Here is a 14,515-nt window from a genome sequence, read left to right as displayed (position 1 = left end):
TGCTATATTCGAATCTTGGAGATTTAATTGAAATGACTCAAAATGTCAGGAAAGGTTTTAAAAATAAGCAACAAGAGGCTAATCAGGCAACACACCCTTTGTTGTCTGACTATCTGCCCTGACTTCCCGGTATCCTGTCTGAAAGGTATCAACTAACTTCGGTAAGTGCTTCACAGTAAATGCAGGCCTTTGTCTCAGTAACCAGTAGGAAATGCACCAAGCCCGCAAGGCAGAGCATCAGTAAGGCAAACTATCACCACAGTTCCGAGGCTAAAAGGCGGACTAAAACCTAGTGAAAGAACATGTAACAAACAAGTGGCAGTATCTTATATCCAGAAGAGGATATAGGTAAGGCTGTGTGACTAACAAAAGACACCACGCGCATTTCTCTTGCCGCTGGATTCAAGGAAAAGAAAAAGCCACCAATGTGGAGGCTGAAGTTTCAGAACGAATGGCGCGGCACCAGCTTTGAGTGGGCTGGGCAGAAAGAAGCGTGGGATTTGCCCAAGGAGCTCAGGTGGAGCGCGCGGCCTCGGCCCCACGCCCCAGGCGCCCGCTGCCTCCACCCTTAGGCCACTTGAGAGGCGGCAGCGCTCCCGCCCGCCGGGTTGCCATGGTTTCCGGGGATCACGTGGGCGCGCGGGCGGGGGCGGGGCGCCGGGCGGGGGGGGGGGCGGTGCAGCGGCGGCGGGAGCGGGAGCGGGAGGAGCTGGAGATGCTGCCAACCCTCCCCGGGTTGTGCTCGCTCTGCCGCCGCCGCCGCACGGAGCAGCCTCGCCGGGGGCCCAGTGCGCCGCGCTCGCAGCCCGTAGCGCCCGGGGCGCTCGCTCGGGGGCCGCGCAGCCCAAGACCCGACCGCGGATAGGAGGCGAGGGCGGCGTCCAGGCGCCTCGGCGTGCACAGGCAGGATGAGCATCGAGATCCCCGCGGGGCTCACGGAGCTGCTGCAGGGCTTCACGGTGGAGGTGCTGAGGCACCAGCCCGCCGACCTGCTGGAGTTCGCGCTGCAGCACTTCACGCGGCTGCAGCAGGAGAACGAGCGCAAGGGCGCCGCGCGCTTCGGCCATGAGGGCAGGACCTGGGGGGACGCGGGCGCAGCCGCCGGGGGCGGAACCCCCAGTAAGGGTGTCAACTTCGCCGAGGAGCCCATGCGCTCCGATTCCGAGAACGGCGAAGAGGAGGAGGCCGCGGAAGCAGGGGCGTTCAACGGTGAGGACCGGACCCCTCGCACCCTGAGCCCTGGCCGCCACGTCCGTCTCACTCTCGAACCCCGCCTTGCTCTTGAACCCTGTGCTGAGCTCCCTACCTTCCCGGTGCTCTCCACCTTCCCATTCCGCCCACCTCCTCAGCACCCATTTCGGTCGCTCCCACTCGCCCACCTTCCTACTCAGCTCTCTTGTCATGCTCTCCCTTTCTCTGGAGGTGGAGAAATAAGAGGTTGCGCTCCCGCTGCCCCTCTGTCACCTTTCTCCCCGGGGCGATTTGGGGTGGGCATCTTGCTAGAAGGTTAACTTTCCCGTGGTTGAAGATGTCAAAGGCTTGGAGAGTACCATTGTGCATGAAGGGCGCCTGGTGTCCTCCTTTCAGCCCTTAGATTTGTTAATGGAGTGTTCAGGGAGAAAAGGCGAACCATGTAGGAATCAGTGAGAAGAGTGTGAAATCGGACTCGCCGAGGTAATACAAATTAACGATAATAGCTGTGACATTCTTGGAATACGAATAATTTATTTTCCAGTTTTTCCAATACCATGTGGTGGAGATATTTTTGGACATGTAACAAAGGATCATATTTAGCCTGATACCTAGGGGGTCTTTGGAATGAGGAAATAAGCCAATTTCCTTTAAAGAAGATACAAAATATATATTGAATGATTTTGATTTTTTTTTTATAGTGTGTGTGGGAAAAATAGCACCATGGGAAGTTCTAAGAGCTTTGTTGGTTGTCTTAATGAAAAAGCCAGTGAGCAACTAAAGACCACGCCAGAGACTGAAGCTAGAAAGAATGAATGGGAGAGAAAGGTTTCTTAAATAGCTGTTTTTAGCGAGTCCCACCCCTTATGCTTACCAACCTCTCCCTGACACACCAGACACACACGCATGTTTACACATTATGACCAAATCATATGTTTTGCAGGAACCCAGGCTGAAATGCCGTGGTGTGCAAAATGTGCAAGTGTTTTCCTTTGTGGTGTAAGGCGAGCGTGCATGCAGGTTTTATTTGTTGATACTGCTTGGTGATTTGTGGGTCCACAATGCATTTCATACAGTGAAAACACTGAAGTACCATTCACTTCATTCCCTTAGGTCCCCTTCCTAGGAATATTTTCATTTCTTTGTAGAATTAATTATATGTTGAATGGGTTATAAAATTAATGCATTCTTAGCTTGTTTAAAACACATAAACCATGGATGTAGTGCTCTGTGAATGTGAAAGATTGCTATTTAAATTTTTAATTTGGGGCATTCGGGTGATTTGAGACCAGGGTAACCGTAGTATTAATTGTTCCCACACCAAATCAAATGCTTGTCCTGCTAGGAAGGAGAACTAAATAGCATGTTATACAGATAGAGTAGAAAGGACAGTGACGTCTAATACTTGTATGTGTATTTGTGCACATGCTATGTATCTGAGACACGGGGATGCACATCTAGTCAAGCAGTGCACAAAGGGAAGGGGACTCGTGTCCTAGCTGGGAGGCAGCAAGGCGAGGGGACGTGGTAAAGAGCCTCTGTGCTCTTTAGAAGATAGTGTTAATACAGTCAAACCCAATGATATCTAATTCTCTTGAAGCACTTTGCGTTGGTTTAATCTCTCCTTATAAGAATGCCTATCTTGCACATTGGAAGGAAGAAGTGCTTTTGTAAGCGGTAGGGATATTTTCATGAAGGCTTATATTCCCATACGAATACATTTTATATTCATCTTTTCTATAAAAAAAAAAAACTACTCAAGGTCAGTTGTAATCAATGCCTAACCAATTGCCTTTAAACACTTCCACCTCCAGGGGTTCTAAAACTTCTTGACAGTAACACAGTTTGATCTTTATTCAGCAGATGTCTACGTGCATGTGCATAGCTGAAACTTTGGCCTTGGTATAACCTCAACTGGAGCAGCTTTATATTTTTCTAACCAACACTTTCATTGTGTTAGAAGTAAATTGTGTTGAGAATCAGTTTTAGAAAGAACCATAGGCTTCAAAATGCTTGTCAGACTGTTTTTGTGAATGGCCTTTCAGACTTTGTGGGCAACTTATCATCTGGATCTTTTTTCTTAAACAGCCCTTTAAACAAGTGCACTCTCTGGAGCTTGAATTTGTACAAGGCCATGATTTATCCAAACCTGGTCATAGGGAAGAATATATATGATCTGTATATAAGTGTATGTATGTACACACACACACACACACACACACACACACACACACACACACACACATATATCAAGATAGATCCACCATTTATGGAAAGTTTGTGGAATTGACCCAAAACCCACAAACCTAGTAAGGTTCTGTCTACATGCAGGAGAATGCTGAAGAAAACCCAGCAGACATTGGGCTGTTCTCTTGGCACAGTAGAGAAAGAGTAAGCGTTGGATGACAACGGTCCCTGTGGCACAGCCCAGGGTAGCAGGATCAATGACTTTCATATTTTACACAAAGCTTGAAGTTTGATTCAGAAAATAACATTATTTAGTACCCTTCATAAGGAGCTCTTATGAGTAGGTAAGACATACTTTGGGGGGGGGTGTCAACAAACAACTCTGTTTTTTCTGGTACCCACAGTCCTGATACTTTGAAAGCCATTAGGCAATGGATCATGGTGATCATAATATTTCTCGTCTTATCAATGGTTAGAGAAGGGGCTGCCATTTGTTGACATTTGTGGTATGCTAGGTCGTGCGGGGAAGCCTTGGTTCATCCTCTCAGCTGAATGGGAGCTCTAATGAGACTGTCATTTAAAGTTTCATAGCCAGTGTGTTGCAGAACCAGAGTTGGCACAGGCGGGCCTGACTTCATCAGTACTCTTGTCTTTTAGGTCAGAAGAGGCTGGGCCAACTTAACCTGTGCTGGTTCCTTACGTCAAACTTTCCTCGATTCTTAATGTATTTTCTTTAAGGCTTTGGAAAATTAACTTGTTCAAGGTTATATGCAGAACCCAAAGTAGCAAAACTGGGTTTTTTTGTTTTTTGTTTTGTTTTGTTTTTTTTACATCTGTCTGAGTGACCTTGAGGTGCAGATCATCAGGAAGTTTGTAAATGAAATTTGTTCTGTGGGTTGACTCACAGGTTGGGTGTCCCAGGTTTTTTCCAGTATTGGTATGGCTTTGCATGGTTGGCTCTTGTCTTCTCTTGTGAGTCACTTTTGTGATCGTATTATAATAGCTTGAGGTTAAAAGGCAAGTTCTTGACCACAAAACTGGTACTTGTTAGATTCCTGTAAAGGCCAATCTTGACCTCCTACAATGTGGTAGTTTAATTAGAAAGCCAGGTACCTGTAGTTATTGATCCATTGCCACAGTGGTGTGGCCACAGATGGTGTCAGATCAGTAACGGTGGCCTTTTACTTCTACTTGCCTTTCCCATGGATTCTTTCATTTGTTGATAGAGTTCCTGTCTAATCTGACTTCTAATCTTACATGTTTATGTAGTGTGTGTGTGTGTGTGTGTGTGTGTGTGTGTGTATGTGTTCTGATCTTGCCTTTCAGGCAACCTTATGTGGTAGAATGCTAGTGGCTTATGGTGATTCTCTCTAGGGAAACTCCCAGAAGCTAGAATGGAGACAGCTTGGCATTTACTCTGCCTGCCGAATCCTGTTGAGGCATATCCCTTCTATATAAGGGCAGTATTCCTAAAGCTGGAATTTACTAATGGATTTACAGTAGGTCAGAATCATTGAATCAATATTAACTTGAAGTAAAATGAGTGATAATTAGATAATCATCATGGTTGGATCTTGTGTTGCTCAGAATTTCTCAAGTGATTAAAAACAAAGTAAAAATAGTTCAAGTTACCCTGATGGATTGACAAGTGATAAAGAACAAATGACAAAGGGTCACTTGCAGAGCAGACAGTGTGGGATGAAACTTAAGCAATATATAGAACCAGTCTTCTCCGTTGCAGGGGGAAAAGAGCTAAAATTACAATAGGTACACAAGCCAAAAAATGGAGAGCCTTATACAGCAAGAATGTCAAAGATGTATGCACGCTTGCATGTGTGTGTGTGCATCTGTGTGTGTGTGTGTGAGAGAGTGTGTGTGTATGTATGTGTGTGTGTGTGTGAGATAGAAGGGGGAGAGGGTGTGTGTGTCTGTGTATGAGAGAGAGTGTATGTGTGTCTGTATGTGTGTGAGAGAGAGTGTGTGTCTGTGTATGTGTGTGTGTGTGAGATAGAGGGGGGAGAGGGTGTGTGTGTCTGTGTATGAGAGTGTGTTTGTCGGTGTGTGTGTGTGAGAGAGAGTGTGTGTGTGATATATGATATATATATCATATATATATAAAGAGAGGAGAGGGTGTGTGTGTGAGAGAGAGAGAGAGAGAGTAGAGGGTGTGTGTGTGTCTGTATATGAGAGAGAGAGTGTGTGTCTGTGTGTGTGTGAGAGAGAGTGTATGTGTCTGTGTGAGATATATATATATATATATATATATATATAGAGAGAGAGAGAGAGAGAGAGAGAGAGTGTGTGTGGGGGGGAGAGGGTGTCTGTGTGTGAGAGAGGGGGAAGAGGGTGTGTGTGTGTGTGTGTGTGTGTGTGTATGTGTGTGTGTGAGAGAAAGGGGTGGGGAGAGTGTGTGTATGTGGGAGAGGGAGAGGGAGGGAGGGAGAGAGGGAGAGAGAGAGAAAAGAGAGAGAGAGAGAGAGAGAGAGAGAGAGAGAGAGAGAGAATATATTGTGCATGTACTTGCTTCCCAGTAGAAACTTGTTCCTCTTAAACATGTGAAGTCTTTGTTGGAAAACCTTATCTCACTTTGATTTTTACAGCTTAAGGGGATATGGAGAACACACAAGATACAGTTAGATTTTTTAAAACTAGTTTTATAGGTATGTATAATGCATTCTAATTACCCCGCCCACTTCTCTTACCTCCCTCCCACACCCATCACCCCCATCAGTCTCTTTCCCACATTTGTCACTTGTGGTTTTGTTTTATAACCCATTCCACTTAAGCAGGGCCATCTGCGGGGACCTTGGTTAGAACTGTCCATTTAGCCCGATCAGGTTCCCAGGGGGTATACAACCAAAGACAACATCACCCCTCTCTCAGTACTGGATGAGCAGTGGGGAGGGGGGTGCTTTTTATGTCTTTAAGGACTTGTGATATTGGGAAGTTAGACCTTGTGCTCATGGTATGGATTCAGGGAGTTAAGATTATCCTAAAAGAAAGGAGGAAAAAGAATGGCAATGTTCCTGAAGAAATGCTCTCATGCAATTTTGAGCAAACGTTCTTTACTTCTGATGCATGTGAGGACGAAGAAGCTTCCATTGTAACACTCTTAGACGTGGAAGCCTGTCTGAAATGGTTCCTCCGATTTCCTGTAAGCCAGATAGTGAAAGCAGAAAAGAGTCATCTGCTGGCTTCATAAGACCATGCAGAACCGTTCTCAGCTGACTCCTTTTACCTGTTGAGTTCACAGTCACTCTAGGGAATCCCTGTGTGCGCTGACTACCGGGCTGGCCCTGGCTGGCCTGGAACCTTAGCTCAGCCTGTCTCTGCCTCCCATGTGCTGGGATTACAGGCATTCACTACACCCCTCATTCAGAACCTCTGGTGCCATATGGCCATCAGAGACAGGAGACAAAGCAGCCAGTCGTGGACTTTTGCCTCCTGATGTGTCACCAACAACACACGACTAAAGGCATTTATTTTCGACTCTCCAGTTGTTTTGTACAACTGAGAGTAAAATTATTAAAAGAGCCTTTTACAATTATATTAGTTTAATTTTTATTTGAGGTATGCGAATGTTTGTCCACATCTACCTATCCGTTACCACATGCAGGTTTGGCGCCATCCAGGTCAGAAGGCATAGGTTTCCCAGAACGGGAGGTACGGATTGTCGCTGGCCACCATGTGAGTGCTAGGAACTGAACCCAGGTCCTCTGTAGAAGCACCAAGTGTACTTAAGCATGGAGCCATCTCTCCAGCCTCCTGAAAGAGCCTCTTAATGTATTTTGAATTTTTCAAACATGTTTAGTCGGTTTGAAAACGTTCATAAAGGCTATATCTTGGTAGTAACTTTAAATCTGGGCATCTGTAGAGAAGCACCATGCCGATAAGCAAGTTGATGTGCTGTAGCTCTGATGGTCCCAACCTCATGAGGTTGTTAAAAGGATAAGTGTCAGTGTTTGTGAGATCCTTAGGGCAGTGTATACAGCAATCACTGATTACTCGTTGAATGACTTAGCTGAAAGTCCTGCACAGTTGCATACTTGTTGTCATTGTTCTATTTGGAAGCCAGTCTGGTCTTTTTACTTTTTGGAAGGCTGAGGTGCTTAGCCCCCTTTGGGATTTAACATGAAGCTACATTGCACAGTCATAACTGTAGTAGCCTTCGGCCCACAGTTTGTGGCTAAGAGGCTTTTTGTGGTAATGAGACTTGTGTGGCCTTCAGCTGTGAGAAATTTACTCACGTTGATAGCTTTAAATCCTAAAGTGGATTACATCATTCATGCCAGGCGCTAAAATATTGAAGGCATTGTTTTAGTTCTGAGTGTAATCCAGTAGTTAGTATTACGGAAGATTTTCGATGCTCAGAGTAGAACAGTTAAAAGTCAGGATTCATTTTGGTTGCAAGAATTAAGTGGATTGCTTTTAGGGGTTGGATTTGGGGCATCAGTGGCCTTGAAGTAGTCCCCTCTTCTGCTATCCACCTACAACTGTGCTTTGGCAGAAGGGAGTTGTGAGAGAGAAACAGCCAAGAGAGCTGAGAGAGGGAGAAATAAGAGAAGCGGGGCATGCTTGTGAGAAACTGAGGCAGGGCCTTGAAGGATGGCGGAGGCTTCCTGACCTGCGTGTGTTAAAATCAAGCTTGCTTTCTGTGAGACAGTTAACCGATCTCCCTTGGGACAGCAGTGCTATGCTCAGGTGCCAGAGAGAGGAGTAAATGCTGAATGGTTATTTACTGTCACAGAGCCCACTCCGTGGGTTCCAGTAAATTTCCAGCTGTCAAGATTTTGTTTATAGCTGCTTTAAAAAAAAGTGTTTCCTTTTCAGCCTTTCAAATACCATCAGGAGAACACTGAATCTGTCTATTAGGAGTTTATTTATGATCCCTTAAACAGGCCATTTATCAGCAGTAGTAGCATTAGAGAAGGCCCCCAGTGGAGGCTGGCGATTGATGGGTCATCCCAGAGTGAGGAGGGGAGGGACCGATCACAGGAGATTGAGGAAATTGGCTGCAGGGTCTCTCTCCGTCAGGTGTCCAGAGCTCCAGAAGGAACAACCTGCTAAGGAAAGGAATGTCTGGATGTGGGAAGCAGAGGGCTAAGATTGTGCACTCCGGCCACAAAGCTTACTAAGAACCAACTCCTTTCCCTTCCTCCCTCCTTCCCTTCCTCCCTCCTTACATTTCTCCCCTCCCCCTTTCCTTAATCTCTCTCTTCCCTTTTAAAAAAAGAGACATGATAATTCTGTTACATTTACTCTGGATCTATGAACTAATCCCTTTGTAAGAATCTGTTCATAGTGCATGCGTGTGATTCATTTGCTCTAGGTGAGAGGCAGAAGTCCCTATTTGGTCCAGGCGTGTAGGTTTAGCCTTGTTCATAAAAGTGTCAGTTTGTGTGCTATTTGTATTAACTCCTATAGCATGAATTCTTTTTTGTCTTTAGGGCACAAGGCACAGTTAAAAGCATGGACTAAAGAGGAATTGCTTTAGGATGTGTAGGGTTCGTTTGCTATTTTTTCATTACCATTTAGGTTAATAATAGACCACGAGCTGCTTACGAGGCAGTGGGGAGCATGTCAGATCGCTGGGCTTGCTCATGTTCTAGTCTTTTGCAGCCCTGTCTGTACTGTCTAGTTGTCGTGACAAAACCCCATAGTAAAGCCACACTATGATGTGATCATTATTACAGTTTTTTTTTTAACGAGAGCAAATTTTTGTGTGTTAGAAATTTAGAATGACTTAGATGGTTCCATTACATAATTTGTAGAAATAACTGAAGCTAAAAAAATTCAGGTCAAGGTTTAAATGAAAACAAACCAATTTTTAAAAAAAAATGAGCTGTAAACACAGTTGGTGAGACATTTATGAATGTTCCAGCAGTAGGCTCTACCATGTGCAATTTAATATGTTTGGAAACTTTGAAAAAGTCACTCCAGTTGCTGCCATTTAAAAAAATGTTTCTTAATTAGAAAAAAAAAAGACAAAAGATCAAAATAGAAACACACATCCCACATGAAAGGGAAGCCAAGAAGATATACTGTGTACAGTTATTCCTGTGTCTGTTTGGGTTGGGTCTGACATTGTTTAGTTTATGTCAGCTGTTCCAAGACAGAACAGTCCATGGGAGTGACGTTGAGGGATCTTTCTTTCAGGGAAAAAGGCTTTCATTTGGTTAAATATCAGTAGATCCTGGAAGCGTTCTTTTCAAACGGTCAGGTTACCTTACCTGTGACTCAGTTATCTCACTGTAGAGGGCTAATCTTCAACGGTGTCTGTTCACTTACCAATAATTATTCTTAATGTCTGGGGTCCCTTGCAGCCCCTTGCTAAACTAGGACTGTTAGAGACATGTTGCTTCATCTTCCTCGAAGAGGTAGAGTCAGGATTTGAGGCTGATGGCTGTGGTCCTAGGCCAGCCCCGGCCTGGCGGTGCCTGGGGTCCATTTCCAGCACTCCCTGCAGTGACAGGCTTGGGAGAACAGATCAAGAGTGAGCTACCTGCTCTTGTCCTGGAAGACACACAGCCCAGCCTTGTACCAATTTCTCCCCCTTTACAGTATAAGTACTCCATCTGTTCCACCCAGATAAGTCCTTCATAAACTTCAGAAGCTCAGTAAAATATTTTGGAAATATGACATTTAGAAATATATGAGAATATTCTATTTTGGAAAACTCACTGTATTATATACCTTAACTAGCAAAGTGTATTTTGGTGCATATTCCCGATGTGTTTATAGATTTTATAAGTGTACCAATATATTTGTGTGTGTGTGTGTGTGTGTGTGTGTGTGTGTGTGTGTGTGTGTGAAGTGTCCTACAGTATATGATTCGGAAAGGAGGGAGTCTTTGTAGACATGCTCTCATTTCTCCCTTTGCCTCAGAGGATTGCTTTCTGTACTGCTTCATGGTGCAGACACCCCACTTTGAGGAGCACAGCTGTAAATGCTGCAGCTGCGAACTCTGTTAGCAGAGGGTAGCTGTGGTATACTCTGGTGTAAGCATCTGGACTACAAAGGACCCACAGCGAGCCGTGGATCTAGCCATGTGTGCACTAGCCCAGAAGTTTGGTGGAATACAGTGGGAAATTTTGTCTTATGCTAAAGACATAGTTCACTTTACCTATAAAGCCTGTCTTGTAAATCTGTTTTTCTGTATATACCTTAAACTATGACCTAACTTGTAGTGCACTACTTTTATAAGCAAGAGAGAGAGAGAGAGAGACAGAGAGAGAGAGAGAGACAGAGAGAGAGACAGAGAGAATATCATGTTACAGATGCTTAAGGATCATGTAATTGTAAGAATGCCAGTTGATAATGGAAGGAAGACAAAATAAATTTAAAATAAATGCAGTTTCTTAGAAGAGTTCTGAAATGACACCCTGCCCTGAACCTGTTTCACTCTCCAAGTCCTGAGCCTGCTTCCTTCTCCATGTTTTTGAGCAAAATTAGAAGTCATTTCAGGTTTCCTTGTTGATGCTAATAGTGTCACCTGTCCTTAATCACAGGGAGCTTTGCAGATTGCCAACAGCAGGAAGGGCAGGGAAACATTGTTTCTGAGAGTTTTTTCTCTGTGTTATTGCACTTTGCCAGTTGTAGGCGATTTCACTGGCTGGTTTTGTATGTCAGCTTGACAAGCTGGAGTTATCACCATGAAAGGAGCCTCCCTTGAGAAAATGCCTTCATGAGATCCAGCTGTAAAGCATTTTCCTCAATTAATGATCAAGGGTGGGAGGGCCCACTGTGGGTGGTGTCATCCTGGGCTGCTAGTCTTGGGTTCTATAAGAGAGCAAGCTGAGCAAGCCAGTAAGTAATATCCCTTCATGGCCTCTGCACCAGCTCCTGCTTCCTAACTTGCTTGAGTTCCAGTCCTGACTCCCTTTGGTGATGAACAGCAATGTGGAAGTGTAAGCTGAATAAACCCTTTCCTCCCCAACTTGCTTCTTGGTCATGAGGTTTTGTGTAGGAATAGAAACCTTAAGATAGTGATCAATTTTTTTTTCAGTTAAAACCAAGTAAAAGCTGGATATTAAATATCTATATAAATATATGTAAATGCAACAGGGTAGAAACCTTCTGATACATGTAAATAATATGCCTAATGCCAGCCAGTCTGCAGATGCTTATTTACATCAAAGCAGTTAAAGAGAATTTCATGAAATATAAAAGCTTTATTCTATACTCATTCTCATAGGTTTAGATTTCATTATATTAAAAACAAAGTTGTCTTACCCTGACCCTCGATTGCTCTACAACACAGACACCAGTCATGACTTGCTTGTAACGATTTCACATTCAGGGTGACGGTGAATAATGGTTTTTCCACCCTAACCCCACAAAACAAAAGAACGGTAAGAAAGTCACCAGCTAAAACATTTTTATACCACCCTCTCCTCTGAGAAACAGGCTAAGTTATTAGAATATTAGGATTCATAATCCTAAACTTATATCTTAACCTTAACAAGTCACTTTGAAACAAAGTAGGACACAGTGGATAGGAAGAGTTAAAATGCTACTTTGTTTCAATGAGACAGGTGTTCATTGTAGAGACAGGAATGCGTATATACGTTAATATATAAGTCAATATAAATGAGCAGTAACTGGGAAAACCTTTGTGCTACAGTGACAGATTGCTACCACTTCTTCCTATTGTGGTATTTCTAAAAGTAAGCTCATTGAGGGACAGATTTACATCTCTCCAAGTCAGCGTTCTTTTGTGGTTTACTATTAGAACCTATAATTCTATACTGACACAACTATAACTCGCTAATATCTTAGTATGGTGTAGGAGATGGAGGGCGCTTCTGGACCTTAGCTTATAGACCCAGTTGTTCACAGATGTTTGACTTTTATACTTTTGTGGTGAGCCTAGCCTAGCCTAGCCTTTACAGTTGAGTCATTTGTCTAGCCCCAGAACTTTGTTTTCTAAGTTGAGTGCTAACAACAGGTTACACTAGTAAATATTAGGCCTTTCAGTTCTTACTAATTTTACAGTACTTTATAATTCTGTAAAACTAATTCAAAAGATACTTGAGGGTCCGAACTTTAACAAAATCTCTCTTGTAAAAAGTATTTTATGGGCTGGAGAGATGGCTCAGCGGTTAAGAGCACTGACTGCTCTTCCTGAGGTCCTGAGTTCAAATCCCAGCAACCACATGGTGGCTTACAACCATCTGAAGTGAGATCTGATGCCCTCTTCTGGTGTGTCTGAAGACATTGACAGTGTACTCACATACATAAAATAAATAAATCTTTAAAAAAAAAAGTATTTTATGACAAGACTATATGAACTAGCCTGGAGGAGCTCAAGTTGGAGCACAGTGGGAGATTTTTTTACTTGCAAGAAAGAGGTAGAAGAGAAAATTAAGGTTTAAGGTTTTCTTTTTAGATTATGAAATACCTCCAGTACACTAAGAGAAATAAATATGTTAAATAACATTTACACAATTCATCCCCTTACTCTAACAAACTCTTACATTTTGGTGCCTTTAGGCTTTTTGTTGCTTTGTGGTGTAAGGTTTTCTTCGTCCCCCCCCCCTCCCCCCCCCCCCGGAGCTGGGGACCGAACCCAGGGCCTTGCGGTTGCTAGGCAAGCGCTCTACCACTGAGCTAAATCCCCAACCCCGGTGTAAGGTTTTCTTAACACTGCATGTTTTGCATACCAGGCAAATATCTTAGTTAGAAATAGAACTATTATAATATATTCCACATTTATATGAATTGTGCACTTAGGAAAGTTTCTTTTACATAAATTATCATACTTCAGCCTGTTTTTAGAATAGTGTTTGAGAAGTTTCATTGATACATGTAACTGAAGTCTGTTTAAACTGCTACGCCATAGCATTGTGTCTTGTAAATAAACACTATAAATTCTGTGGTAAATATTGGCAAATTTTTGCTAGAGTACTATAGTAGATATTTGTGTGTGTGTGTGTGTGTGTGTGTGTGTGTGTACATGTGTGTGCGTGCATGCACACTTGCATGTAAGCATGTAAGCATGCTTATTAATAAGCAAATGTACCAACTTTTAAAGATAGTTTCCAGTGTGACCAGGAAAATTTTCTCCCACTCCCAAATCCTTTTAGGGAATCATAGGATAAAGATTATCATAAGAAGAAGCATGCTTTTATTATTCTTTTATACTTTTAAAAATACACAGTGAAGCCCTCCTGAGGATATTAGTATCTGATATTGCAGCAAATTAAATATGGAGTCTATTTTATCATACCAAGTTTGGGAAAAATATAAAGTCATTCTAGTGTTTACTAAAGTTTGCTTTTGGGCTGGAGAGGAAGCTCAGCTGCTCTAGCCTAGGCTCACAAAAAAAATGAACATTTCCTTCTTTTGGAAAATACAAATTTTAAAGTATGTTATTTATAACATTTATTTTTTTATCATTTACTTTAATGTATATAGCATTGATCAGGTTTAGTCTCCATTACAAAAGTATGGAGGGATATAATGTAGAATTTTTAAGAGTCTAAAAAAACTTGGAGATTAAAAGGTTGTGAGAACCTTTGCCCCAGGGTTTCTGCCTGAGGGTGGACAGGTGGGTGTGGCTAAGACCAATATTGGTGGCACCTCACTTGGCAGTGAGGGCTCTGCAGGGGCACACACAGGTTGTGTTCATCTCCTGCAGGCTATGATCCCTGCTTCTTTACATTCAAGCTGATGTCGGACAGCGTCAGATCTGACAGCTGCGCTGATCCTCAGAGGGATCTCACGCTGAAACGCTGTCTTTGCCTTATTACAAATAATGTTGAATGTGTTTTTTATGTTCGTTGACTCTCTGTAGTTAATAGTCTCTGAGAAAAACTTCCTGAACCTCCTGCCTGTGTTCTTGTCTGCTTATTGATTTCTCTGGTAATGTGCATTGGAAAAGCCACCTCTCAGCGTTGGGCTTTCCTTTTCAATGTGTGGCCATAACTTTTCCTTGTAACGTTTTATTGTTTTTATTCATGTCTTTGTGGTATTGTGGGCTGAAAATATTTTTTATCTTTACCTTCTTAACATGCATCCTTCATATTTTACTTAGTATTTTTGTGTCTTTTTAAAGGAACCTATGTTCACTTACATTAAAAAAAAGCGTCTTTGTTTTTGGTAACTGTATTTAAACTTTCATTTTTACACTTGAAGC

General features: G+C 43.1%; 1 protein-coding gene across 2 annotated transcripts in view; it reads left to right on the top strand.

Moving 5' to 3' along the window:
* Positions 1–903: 903 nt before the first annotated feature.
* Prkar2b (protein kinase cAMP-dependent type II regulatory subunit beta) overlaps positions 904–14,515 on the top strand; it is a 91,270-nt gene continuing 77,658 nt past the window's right edge. Inside the window, 1 exon segment of one of the 2 annotated variants that reach the window (NM_001030020.1) lies at positions 904–1,209. In NM_001030020.1, coding sequence (NP_001025191.1) covers positions 909–1,209 — 301 coding nt within the window. In that variant the 5' untranslated portion in view covers positions 904–908. 2 annotated transcript variants of the gene reach the window in all.

This window comes from Rattus norvegicus, chromosome 6 (assembly GCF_021556685.1).
Source record: "Rattus norvegicus strain SHRSP/BbbUtx chromosome 6, alternate assembly SHRSP_T2T, whole genome shotgun sequence".
NCBI classification, from domain to species: Eukaryota; Metazoa; Chordata; class Mammalia; order Rodentia; family Muridae; genus Rattus; species Rattus norvegicus.
Note: the sequence above shows the minus strand (reverse complement) of the source record. Positions and strands in the feature narration are given on the sequence as shown.